At 30.5% G+C, this 19,703-nt stretch overlaps 1 protein-coding gene and 1 long non-coding RNA gene across 3 annotated transcripts in view; one reads left to right on the top strand and one right to left on the bottom strand.

The window, feature by feature from the left end:
• Positions 1-19,703, top strand: part of LOC107457548 (Nuclear hormone receptor FTZ-F1 beta) — an 82,198-nt gene that overhangs the window by 36,344 nt on the left and 26,151 nt on the right. The window contains exons 1-2 of one of the 2 annotated variants that reach the window (XM_016075721.4): positions 6,166-6,693; positions 14,221-15,252. In XM_016075721.4, the coding sequence (XP_015931207.1) occupies positions 14,806-15,252 (447 nt within the window). In that variant the 5' untranslated portion in view covers positions 6,166-6,693; positions 14,221-14,805. Of the gene's footprint in view, positions 1-6,165; positions 6,694-14,220; positions 15,253-19,703 lie in introns of those variants that run through there. The other variant, XM_016075722.4, reaches the window with a different exon arrangement.
• Positions 10,788-13,722, bottom strand: LOC139425361 (uncharacterized). The gene is made up of 2 exons (XR_011636583.1): positions 13,599-13,722; positions 10,788-11,131 (listed from the first exon to the last, which is right to left on the bottom strand). It is a non-coding gene; the product is annotated as an uncharacterized lncRNA (long non-coding RNA).

Raw genomic sequence — 19,703 nt, 5'->3', positions numbered from 1 at the left:
TTTTTAAAAAAGTGTGTCTTCATTAATAGATACCGAATTCGACGATAAATTTTCCTTGGTTATGAAACGCTTCTACGTCCTATAATTTTTTTTAAACATTATGCAATATACTAAGTTTATTTCTTTTTAAGTTCAGAAAGTGTGCATGCATGTTGTTTATTTGAATTCTTATAAGTATTTCCGGAATTTTACCGTGAATATTCTGCTCTTCGAAATTTTGAAGCTGTTTTTTGTAGCATTATACGGCATAGAATTGTGATGTAAATAGGGAGTTTTTCTTCTTAATATATTGCATCATTCCGCTCTTGCTCAGTTTGTTCAAATAATTGTTACTTACGTTAACCACAACATTCATTGAACAATGTTCTAACCAAAGTGATAGACTTGTTTCAGGTTAAATTGAGGTATATTCCCTCCTCTTAATGGGATTCGGATGTGGGTAATTTCATTTTTTCAATTATTTGTGCTTTATTTTTGTCATTGCTTATCTGTCTTCTAGAATACTTTTAAGCTGCTAGACCTGCTCTTACGAAATAACAATAAAAGAAAATTATGTAATTATTGTTTGAATTATTTTGTGACTTCTCCTATGTGCATTTCAAGTTTTGTTAATTAATACAATGATGCTTACTAAATTTAACATTCTTTCCTTTTTTATCCTAAAATTAAATGTATGTGTTATAACAACTTAAAATCTTACTAATATAATTAGTTATTAAAATTATTCAAATAATAGTAAAACGCTTAATTTAAAAAAAAAAAAAATCTTTTCTTGTTTTTGTATCATTTTCAGACACGGAGAGAACTTTTTATCTTATGACTGATATCGATTCGATTGACTCACGAACTAAAACAGAAGCTCTTTCTCTCCTGCTCTTTGTTATTTTTTTTTATTCAGCCCATCAAATGTTATGATATTTTTATTTCTAGAGTTTCTTCCCCTTCTCTATGTTTGAATCTGACCTTGGCTGTATGCCTTCCACGTCCTTGACAATGACCTTGAAGGTCTGTCGCCTCCACAGTGTAAAAAGCGGGATGCATCCGGCGCGCATGCGTGTTCGATGTGCTCCGCTGGTTTAGAAATACGGTTATGAATTTCTTTTCATTTGTATGTTATTCTTAATATGCATATTTTATCACGCAGAAGGACATCTTTTCTTTATTAGAATTATATAAAAAGAAAAATTAAGAAAGGAAAGGTGTTGTGTAGCGTAACACAATCGTGAGAATTTTATCGCTGTTGCACTTATAAACCTAACCGGAATTTCCAATTATTTGTTTCCTTTTGAGAAAATTGATAATTTATGTGTGAGGAAAACATTGTGAAACATTAATAAATCATTTTGTTTATTTTTTTAAAAAATATCTTTATCTAAAATTGAAAATTATTGATTTTAATTAAAACTATTATATAAATGCCTTTTTTAAAAACTTGTAATTTTTAAAAAAAAATTTTTTAATGTGTGTTTTTCTTATCTTTGACTTTTTGAATTTAAATATTATTTAAAAATTTTATTCCTTATCTTTAAAACTGCGATATACACATTCAAATATATGAAATAAAAATTAGAAATAAATAAATAAAATACTAATTTATTTTTTCGATGATGATGATGATTCTTATAATTTCTTTAAACTAATTTTAATTATTTTTAGTGTTCAGCAATTTTAATAGCATACATAATTATTTATACTTTAATATGTGTACTAAAAAAGGAGCATGTGAAAATCTGGACTGTAGTACTAGAGCATGTGACTTTACTTACCCATAAGTTAGTTAATTGTTTGCTCTTATACCTAATACCCTATGCTCTTCTCTTTCTGAATTTAAATAATATTTAACAATTTTGTTTTACTCCATTATCTTTAAAACTGCAATATGCACATTCAAATATCTGAAGTAAAAATTGGAAATAAATAATTAAAGTATTAATTAACTTTTTCGGTAATGATGCAAACATAACTTTATAAAACTAATTTTCTTAAATTTTTTTACACTCAGTAATTTTAATAATATACATAATTTTTTCTACTTTGAAGTGTGTATACCAAATAAAGCGTATGAAAATATAGACTGTAAATTTAGATCATGTTATTTACTTACACATAAGTGTTTACTTAAATGTTTTCCTGTAAATAAGCTACTCTGCACTAACGTTATATAAAAGGAAAAGCTACTCGTACAGAGCTTGTTCCAAATTGGCATATCAGGGCAAAGCAAAATATAATACAATTTTTGTTATATATTTAGAATTTGTACTATTTCTTTGCGACTATTTCGTTACATTATGATTTAGACCGCATTTGAAAAGATTTATATTTTCATTTTAGTTAGGATATTTCAGATTATATCAGTTACAAATATTTATATTATATCTATTACAAATTATGTCTGTCACAAATTAAATGACATATTGAAAATAAAACGAAACTTTAATAAGTTAGGTTTTGAATTTCAAAACGAACTTAAATTTTGAATGTTTTGAAAGGGGAAAAGAAATTTATTTTTCTTTCTTTCGAGAGAAAAATTAAATAAATAATTATAACACCGGTGCTAAATTTTGGGGGGAATTAATAAGTTTTGAATTAATAAGTATTCAGTTTTTAGTGTTTTAAGCAGGGTTCGTATTTTGTCCGACGAAACAATTTCTTTCAGAACTCTGGAAGACAGTGGAAAATACAGTAAGAAGTTGGACGAAATGGAAGAAACTAAAACTGATCGATACAATTGTGTAAATATAATTGAAAATGAATTATTCAAATTTATACTTTAATAAAGTACAAAGAAATAAAAAATTTCTTGTGATTTATTTTTAAAAAATAATTATTTTCATTTTTTTAAAATTTTATACTGAATTTTGAAATCAAATACTATAATTATTTATTTAGAATTATGATTAAAATTATCATTATTACCATTATTATTACCTAAATAAATACAGACATCTGACTGCGGAGCCATTGGCCGCGGGTTCGAATCCTGCTCAGGGCATGGATATTTCTCTCTCTCTCTGTGTTCTATGTCCTTTCCTCTTTGTGTGATTGTGACCCGCCCTATAAACGGGTTTGTGGTTGTGTGAACTGGGCGACGCTGCACCACCGCCTTGACTTCGCCACAGGTGTCCACTGGGTAACTAGAAGAGAATAGCAGTTCTGGCATTTCTGTGGCCAATGGGACAAACTCCAATTGTCCTCCATTAAAAAAAAATATCTAAATGAATTGTGTGTTAATGAATATTCTGTTTAATGATAGAATTATGAGCAGAAAAATATTTCTTTGTAAAAGATTTATTTAAAAATTATTACTCTGTTAAAAAATTTTCAATTGGTTACATTTTTGTAATATTTTTTAAAACTTGTTAATTTGTTTTTAATTTCTTTTTTTTTTTTTTTATTTTATTTNCTGAATTTTGAAATCAAATACTATAATTATTTATTTAGAATTATGATTTATATTATCATTATTTTTTCTGATTTCTTTTACAGTAAAGTAAAAAATAATTTTTCTCCATATTCCAAAGAAAATACTGTTAAATACTGTTATCGGTCAAACTAAAACTATCAAAATATAGTATTAAAAAAATAGCTATAATATTTCTCTTTGAAAGTTTGCAAATTTTATTTTTTTAAATAAAACTTTTAAAATTGTTTACCACTTAATTAAGTTTTTTTTTTTAAAATCAATCATTGATTTGAAAAAAAAAAAAAATGCAGTTAAGAATTCTTAAGTTTATTTTCTAAATTGTTTATAGTTTTTTGATTAGCTATGTAAAATATAAAATTTGTATTAAAAATATTTATGGATCAATATCTTTAGCTTACTATTTAAGAATTGTATTCAGTATTCATACTTAATAGCATTTGGTGAGTCGAGACCTGGTTGGCAGGGCGCTGGACTTACGTTTGCGAGAACGGGAGTTCGAATCTAGCCGGCCAAAGACACCTCGGGTAGTAAATTGTGACTGGTGCACGTTAAATCTGTCGGGTCACAAAGTCCTCCATGTTCCCATAACAAATCAATACTTCTGGGGGTACTGAATTGGAGATTGATCATTCTCTGGTTCAGGTCAAAATTACGATCTGTAGACGAATGAATGGATGTATAAATGGGTCCGCCGTGTAAACTGGTGTGACGTATGGGTGTAGCAGGAGTCTAATTCTTGGCCATAGATGGCGCCATTAGAAGACAAAATCAATCACACACCCTCTGCCTTAATGTCCGACGACAACAGCATAGCATAGCAACATAGAAAATAAATATGCTGAATTTAATTCTGAATACAATATGTGATTTGTACTATACAGTAAATGTATAGTTAAATTATGATATTTCAAAAATTCTATTACACTCCTTTATGTAAAACATTTTTTTAAAAAAAGACAGTTTTAATTTTTTCAAAATTTTTTTTTTCAATTTTTGCCTTTTTATTTTCCCGTATTAAAAAATAATTTATAAAATGACTTAGAAATGATTATTTAAACTAGATTCCAATGAAAGTATGTTAAAATGTTTGAAATATTGAATTAATATTCGATATTTCTTTATTAAAAAAAGGGAGATTCCTTCCATTTTTTTTACCATTTAGGTTGGAAGATACCTATTTTCTTCGGGCGGTTTTTTCCACCTTGAAAGAAACTTGCCATCTCTGGTTATAAAAACAGCATATATGTGGTTTTTATTTATTACGATAGCATAATTCAAATTTAAACATCTTTGATTAACATGACTTCGTTATAGATTTTTTCTGTCGTAAACAGAAAAACTAATTTCATGTTTATTACTGGTTCTAATTATTTTGTACGAAAAAGCTCTTTTGCGATATTTGTATTAGAATTTTGTAATATCTCTTAAACTGAGTGTACCGTAATGTCGTCCAAAATAAATATTCTTGGGATCCTATCAAAAATTAAATTTTAAGAAAATGCACATTAGGAGGGTCACATCAATATTTTAGTGAAAGATAAAAGAAAACGCAAAATTGAGCATTCTATACCCCAAAGGGCCGCTTACTAAAAGGGCCGCTACTTGTACTTCAATTTAAAAATTGAAAAATATATATATTTAGAACATTTATAGAATTTTTAAAAGCAGACAGTGGCAATTTTTTGTGATTTTTTTTCAGATGTACAAAAAAAATTAATAATTTGGTTGATATTGAGAAATTTTTTATAAAAATTATGGACCCCCTGAAATTGTGAGGCCTAGGTGATAATCAGACCTTGGTCCTATCTACTTGGATTTTGTTCCATTCGATTCGGCCTAAAGAAAATACATTTTAAATAAAACCTCACTAGCATTAACATGGATTTCAATGCTAGAATAGTAAATAGATATAAGTACAAATTTTACTTTTTATACATAAAACCTTAAAACTATTAGTTCTGTTATACAAATTGGTCTTATTCAATGCAGCGTAGTGAATTTACACTAGAAACAATACCGTACTTGTAAGTCATTTATACACCTCACTTGTCTAGGAATCTTTTTAAGTTTTTCTACTTTCCTCTCCCCCAGTCGGTCCCACATGTCTACCACCGCTTTTCTTATTCTACCAAGCGAAAGAAAAAATAAATAAAATCTCTAGAAATGAAAAATCAAAATTAAAAAGCATAAATAAAATCTATCCTTAATGTTTATTGAACGGATTTACCGAGTGGCACAATTTTTAAGACTCCTTAAAAAGCTTATTCTCTTTTTAAAAAACATATTAATTTGATATGGCAAAATGTTATCAAAAAGTGATGTTATACATAAAATTTTTTTCATGTTTTGTTTATCTTGAATTAACAGATCTCGTACTTTCTAATATTTTGCATTAATGAAACTTGTTTTTTTCTTTAAATCATACAACTAATACGATAGGAAAAAAAAATTCGTATTTATCTGATTTACTCGAATAATCATCCAATATATTCATACTAATGTTCTTGTCATTCTAATGGGGCCTATAATTACCAACAGCTCATGCTAATGATGATTACTTCTTTATTTTGTTTCATAAAATATAAGTAAAAAAAACTGTCGCTAACATTTTCAATATTTCCATGCAGCAAATACCTCCCCCATCTTTTTCAATACGTAATTATAATAAGGGCATATCTCCTAAAAAAGAGAAAGCGCCAAACGTCGCGATAACCTGTCCTCCGTGGATAATCTTTTGCTCTTCGCAGCCATGTTACAACCGCAGACGCTCGTCGAAGCAGTATGGCAAGGTCACCAAAGAAGCCAAGGTCAGTGTGCAGGTGTCGTCACGGGTGACGTATTTGAGTTCCACGTGCGAACGAATTTCGTATTGGCAGAAAATCATTGTACCTCGACGCTGACGCTCGCCACCGAGATGTATTTTCTCGTCCGAATGCAATTTTTACCTCTTCTTTAAATTTTGTTTTGAATTGTCGAACTTCCTGATCCGGGATGTGTGTACTTTTTATTCTCCCAACAACGTTCAGAAAACTCTCACTCGGAATGGATCGTTGTTCTTAGCACCCTCTTCTCTGGAGCATCGAACTTGGCGAGAAATGTGGCTGTATTTTTTAGTGTGTGTGCGCGTTTTTCCGTGATTTTTTTTCAAATCGATTACTTAATATTTCTTTCATTCTTTTTTTTTTTTTTTAAATCTTTATTATTCCCCATAACTAAAGGATACACATTTACTTATTACGTGCCCTGTTGTGGATATCTCATATAATAAGGTAATTTTCTTTGAAATGTATATTTTGCTATTAGTTTTTAAGATACATTTCTTGAATTCAGTTTTAATAAAAATAGGAATTACTAATTAATTTAATTTATTGAATTTGGAGATTATTAAAGAACGCATTTTCACGTTATTTTTTTCTTCTAATGTTCGTAGGCAATAAAGCAGACCATAATATAATTTTAATCTATATTAGTTGTTGAAACATAATGTGTTTCACTGTATCAAGGTTTAGTATTTCCTTATTTGTTTAAACGAATCAAACTTTCAAACCCTCAAAAAAATTGAAAGAAATGAAGTACAAAATCACATATGTTTAGCTGTAAAACTTGTACTTATTCTTCTCTGTTGCGTAGCCGGCGTGACTAGTGAAAGAAATAAAAAACTACGCACAATATTGAGCTACGCAATTTCTAAAAACAAATTCCTGAAAAACTTTAGAGCTGCGACCTCACGCTACTCAATAGCCTTATCTATTATAGTGAAACTTGCTAAGCTGACCACCTTTTTTTTGCTGATCACCTGTTTCAGATGTTCATAATGATCAAACACCAAACTGGCTAAAACGGTGACATTTACCATTGATCAAAATGTTGACTACTTGTCTAAATGAATAATCAAATTGTAGCTTCACAAGTAGTCTACTTACCCAAGCTTCACTGTATCTTCTGGTAAAGTCATGAAGTGTGTTCTGTTGCTTTTGACCATCAAATGTCTTTCTAACTGATTTTCTGTAAGAAAAAAAATCTACGAAACAATTAAAATTTACTGGTATTGTTGGGCTGACGAATATATAACAAGTTTAATAAATAGAAAGACTATTTTTTCTTCTTCCGCTTTCAAAAAATTGTTTTATTTGGTAGTTCTTACCAGGATATAACATTGAAAATTTTTGGCACGGTATATATTTTTATTTTGTTCACGTAGAAAATGGTTAAAGGATTATTAATGTTTAATACCCTTTGATATTTAAAAAATTGGGGGAAGAAATTTAAAAATTCTGTAAAACACGGTTAATGATAATTGAATTTTCCAATTTTTTTTATAGTTCTGAATATATGGTTAATTCAGAACCAATAATTCAGAACCAATTATGGTTAATTTTGACCAATTCGGCATAGGTAGGGCCCTATATAGTTACACATCAGCCTTTTATCTTTTCGTATTTTTGTAAAATACTCTTAATTGGAATTAAATTTCTTAAAAGGTTTCAATACTTCTGAATGTGCGGTTAATTTTTATCAATTTTCTAGGTTGGTTGAGGCTCTATATTATTCATCTGCTCCATCATACCTAAATTCAACACTAAATGATACCTCATTCTTGCACCTACTTCAATTATTTTCAATGAAAAATTTCCCTAATAAATACAATAGTTTTATGCAAAAAGAACCATTTTTCTATTTAACGTTTTAAAATGATATGAATTGATTTTAAAGCGACTCCTTTTAATAAGAAAATCTTTAAAATGTTTTAATAATAAAAAGTGAAAAGTGTTTCTTAATTGATAAATTATTTATATGTATTCGTCTTTTTTTAATATTAACTGATGAAAAGAAGGTTAGTTTTTTTTAGTAGGTTTTAAAAGGCAAATTTTTAATTTCTATCGTGAAAATCATAATGAGTATTTATAATTTCAATATACAAAACTTAAAGTTTAAATTCAAAGTCAAAACAACACCACACTATGTGAATTACAAAAATTAAAATTAGCAAAAAAAAAAAAAATTATAAGCACCTGATAAAAATTCCTACAATAGGAAAAAGCTTACTAGAACATTTGCGAAAAATGAAAGGCATAGTATCGTCAGGGGATGCTTTGCCCTACACTCCTTTTGTTGTGTTACTCATTTTATTTCACCCTATGGGATACCTGCACTTCAGTCAATGTATGGAAGGACGAAATGGATCCTTAAGTTGTTTTTTCCCCAAAGCAGCTACGTTTATAAAATCGTTTATTAATGATATTGAATGTGAAAAAAAATTATTGTCCGGCTGGTCGAATAAAACCAGATATATAATGAAAAAAAAAAGTTATTTTTTCCTACTGAAATATTTAATGATGTAATGATGACATTAATAATACAATGACCTTTATGCACCGAGAAACATAAAGCAGTTTTAAAATCCATAGAACATAATTCTAATTGAAATTAGCTAATCAAATATGAGAGCCGAAATAGCAAATAAAACTTAATCATGAATCTCGGCGGCCATCCTTCGCAATCGAGACATTTATAAATTAATTCTTCCCGGTATTTTCACTTTCCCCAGCCTGTGTAGCTTATAGCCATTTGTAATATTCGGGTTTGTGCTACCGACAAGGTCCTGGTTTTACTAGGTAGCACTATTTAACAGTAAAAGAAGACTTAGCATATTTTGAAGTAGGTACAAAACCTGTTTTAATAATGGAAAATAATAGTTTTAAGTGTTATCAGATGCTAAACTTAACAATACATTTTCAAGCAATTAGAAACTTCCGGGTTAAACCGGTGGTGTAAAAATCAAAACTTTGATATTCAAATTTTTCACAACGTTGTTATCGAAACATTGTTATACCCATACTGTTTTGTCTTTCATCTCCAAACAATATGAGGACAATCTGCTACAATTTCATGGATTTCTGATGAATAGCGGCATTTATTTCATGCAAAAAAAACAAGAGCAAAGAAAAGAAAAAAACGGAACCGGGATTTATTCCTTTACCGGTATTCCCTTACCATTTTCGCAGAATTTAATTCTCGTGTAAAAAAGACTAAGTAAATTTGAAATGATAGTAAAAAAGAAAAAAATTGTGGTTTACTTTTATCATTAATAATTTCTCAGACCGCATTTAACTGATAGACTGGCCACATTCGGCCCGCATGTATGTTTACAGGTTAAGCAATTAGCACTATTTATCAGAAATCATTTGCAAAAGGTCGATAATCAATCACAAATTAAACTCCTTGCTTAATTCAATCAGTTCTACTTTATATTCTTCAAGCAGTTCATTTTTCATTCTCACACCGATTCATGGCGAAACTTATTTAAAATGGTGCCGATGACGACGGTTTCAGCTTTTTTTAAAAATATATATATTACGAGGTATAAATGTTTGTTTTGAATTAAATAATTAAAATGTCGCAAAAGTTTTACAATTTTAAAAGATCTATTAAATATTTTTTATCCAATCATCATGTCTATCGGAATGAATCTCTTCCTTTAGACTCGACCTCCTAGAAAAAAAATAAAAAAGTAATAATAAACTTTCTCTGAATTCTATTTTTTAAAGTTGGTGGACACGGTTTCTGAGAGGCAAATGCTTCAGTTTTGTTGAAAATTTGCATACTTCTAGATTGAATTTTACTAGATATTGATCCAATTGGTTTGAGTGATTTATTTTGCAAAGCAATGCAAAAAACCTTTACCAAAAATCTTTTTCCTTCATATATTTCTGCTAAAAATTCAAATTTTATTTATTTACGTAGAGAAAATCCTTCGTTCTATAATTATTCGGTATAGAAGTGTGTATAGTTGTGATAAGGTGGATGCAATCAGGGGTCTGTTTNAATTTTACAGTGTTGAGCATTATCATGTATGTCTTTACAATTTAAAAACTCCTTGAAAAAGTTTTTTTTTGCAATAACGGACCCTATTTGCACGAATTCATAAAAGCGGACCCTGGTTGAAAGAATGTGAGTAATTTTTTCACAATTTCACGAAAAACGGACCTTTCACAAAATGTCTGGACAGACCCCTGGCAATAGTTTTTGAGTGAATATTTTTTTTTCCAATATAATTTTTTCTAAGGATCACCGATTCTCAACGACTAGATGCATTTTTTTTTAAATAAAAAAAATTAGTGTCCAAGTAGTGTTCTTTCATATTTTAATTAATATATTATGATATGCATGCGCACATTTTTAGCTATTCGAAAGTTTTTTTAGATGTTCTTTCGACTACCCTAGCATTCCTAGGAATCGTGCTAGCGAACCCGTTATATTACAAGACACCTCTGATATCCATTTACACATTACTAATATGTGACATGTTCATTTCTTGTAAATAATTTGCAATCAATCAAAAAACATCACATTATGCTACATATTGCATAAATAATTTTTATGTTTTAATTACGTCATTACGCTTATTACAGAATTAAAAACTGGATACTTTTATTCTGAGATTTCGGACAGCAAATTATCTGTGTTGCATTCATATTGTATGCATTCAAATGATTGTGTATTTCGCTTTATTTTCCTGGCAATGAGCTTATTTGTTGGTGGTTGTGCGGATATGATGTTCATGACAGAGACAGCTGCTGTTTAGGTGGTCGGCGACCTCTCTGACGGCTGTTGTGTGACGGCCTGATCACGACTTTTCTTTTTTTCTTCAACCTTTTATGCCATTTGAAATAGGCGTGGTCTTCTCATTACCATTTGTGAATTCAACTGTAAAACACAAAGAAAATATTTATTGAATTTTTTTGTTCATTTTTGTAGCCTTTTTCTGTGGCAAATTTATTGCTGAAACCTTCGTAATGGGTGGTGAAACCTTGCAAAGTAGTATATACCTACATTGTTAGCTCTACCTCTCCGAACCCTTTATAATATATTAATATTTCTGGTCAATAAATGTTATCGTGTTCTGGAAAAGTCAGGTAACAATATAATTATATTATTTATTTCCTAATCGTAAAAAATATCAAACAATAAACTCACAAGTGGACCATGGAAAGGTCTTGTTCAGTTTGGAGATGGATCTCATTTTGACGGGGGAGGGGTTGTTTTTCTTATTTTGGGTTTATGGTCTCACACATTGAGGTGACCACTAACATGAACCAGCATGTTAGTTTTAACTCTCTACTTGCTCAGGTGTTACTATTAGCCAACACCTCCATGTTGTCTTTTATTAACGTGTTTGAACCGCTCGTAAAACGCTGAAATTAACATCAACTTAATTTGGTGTATTTTCGTGATTAAATCCTCGGTTAGTGACTTAAACTAAATGTTACGTACTTGTAAAACGTTGTGGGCTCATTTCTTTTCCGAGGTTATTAAGTTCTGAGTTGGAATTACGTGATGTTTTCATAGAATTCTCAGGTATAGGTGGGGTCAAATCTTCTGCCCGGTGAGGTTATTAAAACATATCAAAGTATAAATTTAGTAATATTGTTTAATTAAAAAAAAGGAGAAATATTTCTTTGTGAATGGTACACTTTTCCTATCCTTTGTAACAAAGTGTCACATTTCACTATACTTTCTTACCTCCACTTGTTACGTTTTATTACATTAGCATATGATAACTGTTTAGAAACAAAGCTCATACTGTAGATCAGTGGACCCTAAATGGTGGTCTGCTGAAGTATTATTATTTAACGAGGATTTTTGTTTTAGTAACATCAAATTCCCCGCCTTTCCGCAAATGAGTCACACTTATTGAATGTCATAACTTTTATTGTGATTATTAAATAAACTTTAATTGATCATTATCATTATTGACTTTCCTCATTCATTCTTGTTCGTGATCTTAAATAAAAATGTATTAATTTAAAAACTTGCTACATCAAATATTTTTTTTTATTTATTGCAATTTTTAAATTTTAATACCTCAATTTTGTTTTGGAGGGTGACATATAAAAAAAACCACACTCTGTTGGGGAACTTCCCTCCTCTTCCAAAAATGAGGTGGTGGTCCTCGTGATTAAATATTTTTTTTTGTTTGGTGGTCAGTGTGGATCAGAAGATTGACAGCCGCTGCTGCAAATCACATTTCATTTCAATTTTTTTTAATCCTTAATTACGTGATTTAATAAAGTTTGTAAACGTAGCAATTATGATGACTGCACAAGTACTTATTTTGATGAAAAATATAAAAACTTAAAACATAAAAATAAATAATTGACTGATTTTAAATGCTTAAATTTTAATCACATGTGTTGTGTCACACTTCTTGTTATTCATCCTTCTCCTCCACGCGATCGTCATTTTTCGACGCCCCCAAAAGGTTGTGAAAATATTAGAAAATTAAACAAATACGTAGAAAAAAAACAATGTGCTAGAAGCATTTCAATTGTTGCTGTGATATATTGCTTCATCTGTTTATTTGACATATACGAAAAAACCTAATTATCTATTACTTTGTTTTCCTTCGGTGTTATTGCGTTTCTAAATAGGTTAGATAATTCTCATTCACTTTATTTTTATAAACAATAATTTGAAAAATACCATCGGGCAAAATATGACAATCGCTATTTTTAAATTAAACTACGGTCCTTATTTGTTGTTTTTATTATATTTTGTTGGTTAAAAAAAAAACTTTTATTACATTTTTTCGAAAAGTCTCCTGTCTTCCAGTTTTTAGCACTGAATACAATGAAGTCTCTTGAATTTCACACTAATTTCGGTGTTTAATTTTATTAGGTTAGTTTCGTTTTTGTAACCCTGACGTTATTATTCATTTTTTACTTGTTTATTTTGCTTATCTTCACTTTTATAAATTGAATGATTTGTAGGAATGTGAAAAAATAAACAATAAAGGGTTATTCCCCTGTTATAGAGGTCAAATGCGCGATTTCCACCCTTCCCTTGAATTTTTCTGTTGATATTTGTCTCTCTCTGTTTATTGCATACATAGTCAACAGAAATAAAATTTCGATAATAAATTTACTTATAACTTACTATCTATCGTATTCCCTCCCTCCCATCTCAAATTGCTATTTACGGCGTAGTCCCTTTCATACAAGGTTATGCTAAGGATAGCACCACATGTGAAATTATTATTATTTTACACAATTTTACGATGTTTACATTTCTCACCTTTTTTTTTTTTAAGTTGAGAACTTGCCTTTCTTTAAAAGTGTAAGTTGTTAATTACAATTCTGATATAAAACCTAGTGTGAAGAAATAAAGATTATACCTCGTCCTTTTTTTCCTTTCCTTTCTTGTTCGAAGAAATTTGGCGAATTCTGTAGTACAAATACTCTTTTAAGCATATCACGGCTTTAAACGCTCTTTTAAACATAGCATTGGTGCTCATGGCGTCTTAATATGTTGCCAAAAAAGAAGCTCGCTGCGGTTGCTGTCGATTCGTTATCTTTCTTGAATATACTTAGATTTTTTTATTTAGTAAACACATAAGGACTATCAATTAGCTCCTTCATCCACTAAGATCTAAATTTAAAGACTTGGCAAAATAAATAACGGTTGCATAGCAAAATAAAACAAGATCTTTCTCCCAAAAAATAATTTTTAAATTTTTTTTTTTCTTTTTCGAAGCTCTTGAATTTTGTTTGCGCCTACAATTAGCATGATTTAGTTGAGTGATATCTTAATATGATAATTTTATTATTTGTGACAAAGGTTTGCTTTTGCTACCTTTTTTTTAACGAAATGAAAAGTGTAAGATACGGTTTTTTATTTAGTTAGTATAATTTATAATGCACGCAAATAATAAATCCTATTCTTGTGTATAAAACATTTGTAGCTATTGTTTAAAAGTGATTGAAGTATCCAAATTTATGGCTTTCTTTTTATTATAGGGATAAACTTGCTTCTCTGCATTGAGAATGAAGAAGAGAGCACTTGTGTGTAGTGAAGATCCATACTGGCATGCCATTCAGTTTGTCTCTGCACACAGCTTTCGCCTTCTTTACTGGCCTTATTGGAATTACATTGGTGGCACACGCCACCGACGTCGGCACTCCTCAGACGTGCCCTGGGATTTTTGACTTTTTCTGCTTCGTTGCAAAAAATAGAAGTTCGCTCTTCTTCGTGAAAGCAGTCTTTTAAAACATATCAGTCTTTGTCCTGTATGTATCTGGATTAATCGATTGTTAAAATACCTTCTTTTTCCTGTTAAAGTCGTGATATCTGTTAGGAGTCTTTAGAGTGTCCTCTCGTCAAAATTTTCAATGATTTTGGCTTTAATGTTTCCTTAAGAAACAATATTCAAGGCCTTGTTATTACTTACAAATTGTGTCGTTCTCGTTGATGTGAAACGGGTATCATCGTTTAGTGTTAGTTATTATTCATTATTTTACTTTCACTTGGATTTTTATCACAAGCTCTTTGTGCGGGAGTGGCTGGGCCTTTAGTTCATTCCCTCTTTTCTTGAAGAGTGCTGAATGACAATGGATAAACTTAAACTTTTCGGCGACCCATGTGGTGGAAGCAATCCACCCCCACCACCAACGTCGTCCCCTCCTCGACCAACTTCTTGCGGAGAATACCCGACAAAAGAAGAAGATGAGGACGACGCGGAAGTGATGCAAGTTGTAGCAAATGGACCACCTCCGGTCAGCCTTCGAACGAAAAAACAAAGAATTGTTGAAGTGAATGGTGTTTTGTCCTCTGAAGATGATGGGATTGTTGAGCGTCCGATGTCTTGGGAAGGAGAACTCTCTGATGACGAATTAATGGAACCAAGGCATACCCCACCGCCACCACAAATCGCCAGGTGCCACAATGTTCTTCCCACAGTCATCAGCACAACGAATGTCCATGGTCGTACTCTTGGAAGTCCAATGTGTATGGATGACGAAAGACACGTCAATAGCATCATCAGGGTTAAGGTAAGCTGTACTTTGCTTCTATCTTTATCTTATATCGCCACGGTGCTTGGCTGTATTTAAATCAGAGTTTAGGTCGTTTCACAGCTTTCATTTAAAAGTTGTTTCATGTTTAGGCTATCATATCAAAAGGTTAATCCATGTTTCAGATCCATATTTTACAATTTTAATGAAATTTTGTATCAATGTGCCTGCCATAATTCTGCATAGTTTCATATTCGGAAACCAAAAACAACAATAAGATAAGAGAGTGTCTAATTTTAAGGGGGGAAACCTTTTGCAGTTTGTATAGAAAAAAAAAAAGCTGAATTTATCTTTAAACTCTTGCGTAATTTTCTTCAGATGTCGTGTAAGTACTTGATAAGAGAGCAATATTTCCCAGAATTAACAAAGCTGAATTCCTTCAGAATTTATAGAGTGAATCTGCAGCACTATCTTCATAAATTCAACTTTGACTGCGTCCATAACAGTCAAACAGTGACTATTATTGTAAAAAGTAGGCTTAATCCCTAACATGTGTTCTGCAAAATTAGCACTTATTAGGTAGATAAAAACTAAACACAAAAAGTCATGTTAAAAGTAAAAAAAAATTAACTAGAAAAAAAAAATACAGAACCGGGCCAACTTGTAATTTCATCCGAGAAAGTTACTATGTTTTCATATTTGTTAATTTATTTCAAGTACAAGAACCGGGCAATTTCACTTGGGATTTTATTGATTTCCGTTGACAGTATAAATTTCATTTAAACATAAATACTTATAAATTTAATGATCTCCAAAATCAATTTGAAATTTTTAAAAATAGTTTTTTTTTGCAGTACGTCACTACAATTTTTTTTTTTTTTTAAATTTTTCGGCAATTAGTTTCATTTGTTTCGAAAAACCATCAAATGAAACTATTCCATGACACCAAAATTTTTGTTGGACGAACACAGTATGGGATAATGATGAAAACATTTGTAACATGTTTTTTTTCAAATATTTTTCGCCCAAGAATTAAAAAAAATTGCCTTGAAACAAATCTATAAATTTAAACTATAATTGCCATCTTTTCGTGAAGAATTATCCGGGCTTTAGTCCGGACAAATAACTTCAATATTTTTAATTAATTTTATAATTAAATATTATAAATTTTTTTAAAGATCGCTAAATTGTTGTCATTTCCCTCCCCCCATAGGAAAATTATTAAAATCAATGTCTTCTTCTTATTTATTTATTTATTTTGCAAATTTTTATGAGCCCAGATGATAACGTGGAGTTTTTAAATATTTAAAAATTAAACCGCTAACGCTTTTCATTTTCTCAAAACTGTGTTATTCCATATTGACCAGAATAAACATAGAGGGCGCTAACTAAACTTAACCTAATTTTACCAGCAGTCATGTGTAACTATCGCAAACTCAGCAGTTTTGCGAACAGTATTTATTCGCAAAAAAGCATAATTTTATGCGACGACAGAGGCTTAGAAAACAGTCAAGAAGGTAAAACGCTTCTACAGTTAAACGCTGTTTTTCGAAGCTATGTCGCCAAGTAAAATAATAATGCCATAGCTTAAGTGCCATACACTTGAAGCTATATAATGATTTTAAACTGTATGTATAATTTCGACGTGAAGAATTATCCGGGTATTCGAACAGACAAATGACTTAAATATTTTAAAAGCTATTAAACTTTTTTAAAAATCGCTAATTTGGCAACATTCCCTCCACATTTTCCCACCAAATCAAAATTTTTAAAATCACTGCCTTATTCTCAGTTTTTGCAAATTTTTATGAGCATAAGTAATGCAGGATCGGAGTAAGTTTTTAAATAAAAAAAAAAATTAGACCATAAACGCTTTGGGGCCGTTCAAAAAGTACGTACATCCCGAAGGGGGGGGAGGGGATTTGCTATTATGTACGGTTTTGTACGATGGGGAGGGGGGGAGGTATTATACAAAGTACGTACTTTATAAACATACACCAAATTTAAATTTGACTTTATCCTACACACTCCTTAAGTAAATATTTAATTTTATTTAAAACATAATTATTTTGATTTTTATGAAAAAGGGGGGTAGACTAATAAAATGTACGTACTCTAAGGGGGGGGGGAGTAAGACCTTATGTACGGTAATGTACGAAAGGAGGGAGGGGGTTAAAATGTCTCCATTTTCGTGTACGTACTTTTTGAACGCCCCCTTTTCATTTTCACAAAACTGTGTGTGGCTTTTCTCCGTATTGACGTTTTGCGCCATTTTCATGATAAGCCTGGACAGCGCTGGCTTTAGATCAGCTAAACTTGACCCAACAGTTGAGTAACAGTCTAACTCACATCAGTTATAAAAATATATTGTTCGCAAAAATGCATCATTTCATATGACGACGAAGCCTTCGAAAACCAGCCTTGAACACAATTTGTAAAACATTATTTTGAATTATTTGGTGATAGACTTAAAGTACGTGGCTGAAAATAACAAATAATTCTCCTGCTAATTTTTTTCGCTGAACTAAAGTACGCAACTAAAAGGAAACAAATTCACCTACTTCGACGTAAGATAGAAGATGTGAAGATGTAAGGAAGACGTACTCAGAAATTAGTGGCCGCATCAATACAATTTTCTTATCTGAATGTTCTTTTAACACATTACTCTATAAAAAAACGCTAAATTTCGTTTTTTATTTTATTTTTTATTTGTTTTTGCCTTATGAGAGTGACCAGACGAACTTCTTCGGAAAAAACGGTGGAAAGTCGCTTTATTTTATTTATTTATCACCATTTGTTTATTACTTTCTATCTTAAATTTTAAAACTTATCACCGGGCTCCAGGCTTATTTTAATTGAGTGTAATCCTTACTAAAGTTTTTAGAAATTCATTTCAAGTTTATTAAATTGCATTCCGTCGCCTTTTTTATTGGTACACTAGATGAAATATCGCTGCTGGGAACGTTCAGTACACCTTTAATGCTGGGAAATCACTCTAAAAAATATATGTACTTACCTTTGAATGATTAAAATTTCCATTATCATAAGAATGTAAGAAGTAAAAAAAAAAAATTTTGATTTGCCTTAACTTTCATATGATTTTCGCTATGGTAGCTAAAGTCATTTAATTGCAGTTGAAATTTAAAATCTTTTACATTATTTGCGATAAAATGGAAGCTAAAAAATCGAATTTCACAAGAACTAAATGAAATAAAAATTCTAAAAGTATACCTTCGAAAAAGTATGCATATTTTGTATGTAACGCCAGGTAACAGAATTTACGAAATGAATAATAATACTTTTAAGAAAAAATGGAACAAATCCTTATACAGTTGGTGACTGTTATGAAGAAACAGGAAAGAACTTTATTTTTTGCTTTCCGGTGTTCTCACAATTCCACTTTTTTATGTTTAGAGGTAAAATAGAAAAAAAAAAAAAGAATATCCCATTTTATTTGTTTGAATTTTAAAAAGACAACTTAGATGAAAATTAATCTGAAGAGGCTGTAATAACCTGCAACGGCCGCTGCCGTACCGGAGAGTTTCTGCTACCGGAACTGAACGGAATTAAGAACAAGTGGAAAAAAGCATACTTATACAATTATATGAATTTAATGTCCGATTGGATTTGAGCCATTGAGACTTGATTTAATAGCATAAGTTCTTGAAAAAGAGCTTTTTGCCCTTCAAATATTTTGCAAAATGATTAAACTCTATAACAGCTTCGAAATTTTTCATAACTCCTATAATTAGATTTATTGTATTATCGTATAATGATATGCAAAGAATACTATTTCAATTGCTGAAATTCATGTCTAACGGCCCGAATCAAAACAGCCATTAAATTCGTGTAATTGCTTAGTCCTTTTTTTTATTTTTTTACCCCTAGTAGCTTTTTTTTTGGGGGGGGGAGTCGTTTTTTTTTCGTGATTCATTTCTACAAATAGCACAAATTTATAACTGTCAGCATGCCTGCAATTTTTGCTTACATTTAATGACGGAAAATATAAAATTTTGCATCTACTTTTTCCATTTCTGAAGTTCATAATATGGAAGGTCTGGCAAGTTAGAAAAAAAAGTAAGAATTCTTAATTAAAAGTTGCTTTGCTGTTAAAAAAATCTAATATATATAATTCTCTTACGTGGCTCCCAAATTTTGGCTGTATTTCTTTTCCGCCGGTGGCAACGTTTGCTTTGTTTTGTTTACATTACTATTTCTCTTACACGGCGACAAAAAAAAAGAGCCTCGTTACAACTCCTCGAATGACAACGCTAGAAAATCGACCAATGATTGCCGCTAAAAATGTCACATGCCAAATCTAGCTGAGGTGGCTCAACATATAGAGCTTTTAAACACGGAGACTGAAATAACCAGAGAGAGCATCAGCTGCGGCAATCTCATACTATTAAGCTAGGCAGAAGTGAGTAGTCTTTGTTGATAGATCTCTATTTTAGTATTTTGTCGAAAGCGCTTTTTTTTACGAATTTATA

Source organism: Parasteatoda tepidariorum, chromosome 4 (genome assembly GCF_043381705.1).
Source record: "Parasteatoda tepidariorum isolate YZ-2023 chromosome 4, CAS_Ptep_4.0, whole genome shotgun sequence".
NCBI lineage: Eukaryota > Metazoa > Arthropoda > Arachnida > Araneae > Theridiidae > Parasteatoda > Parasteatoda tepidariorum.
The sequence above is the reverse complement of the archived record's forward strand: the minus strand, read 5'-3'. Positions and strand labels throughout refer to the sequence as shown.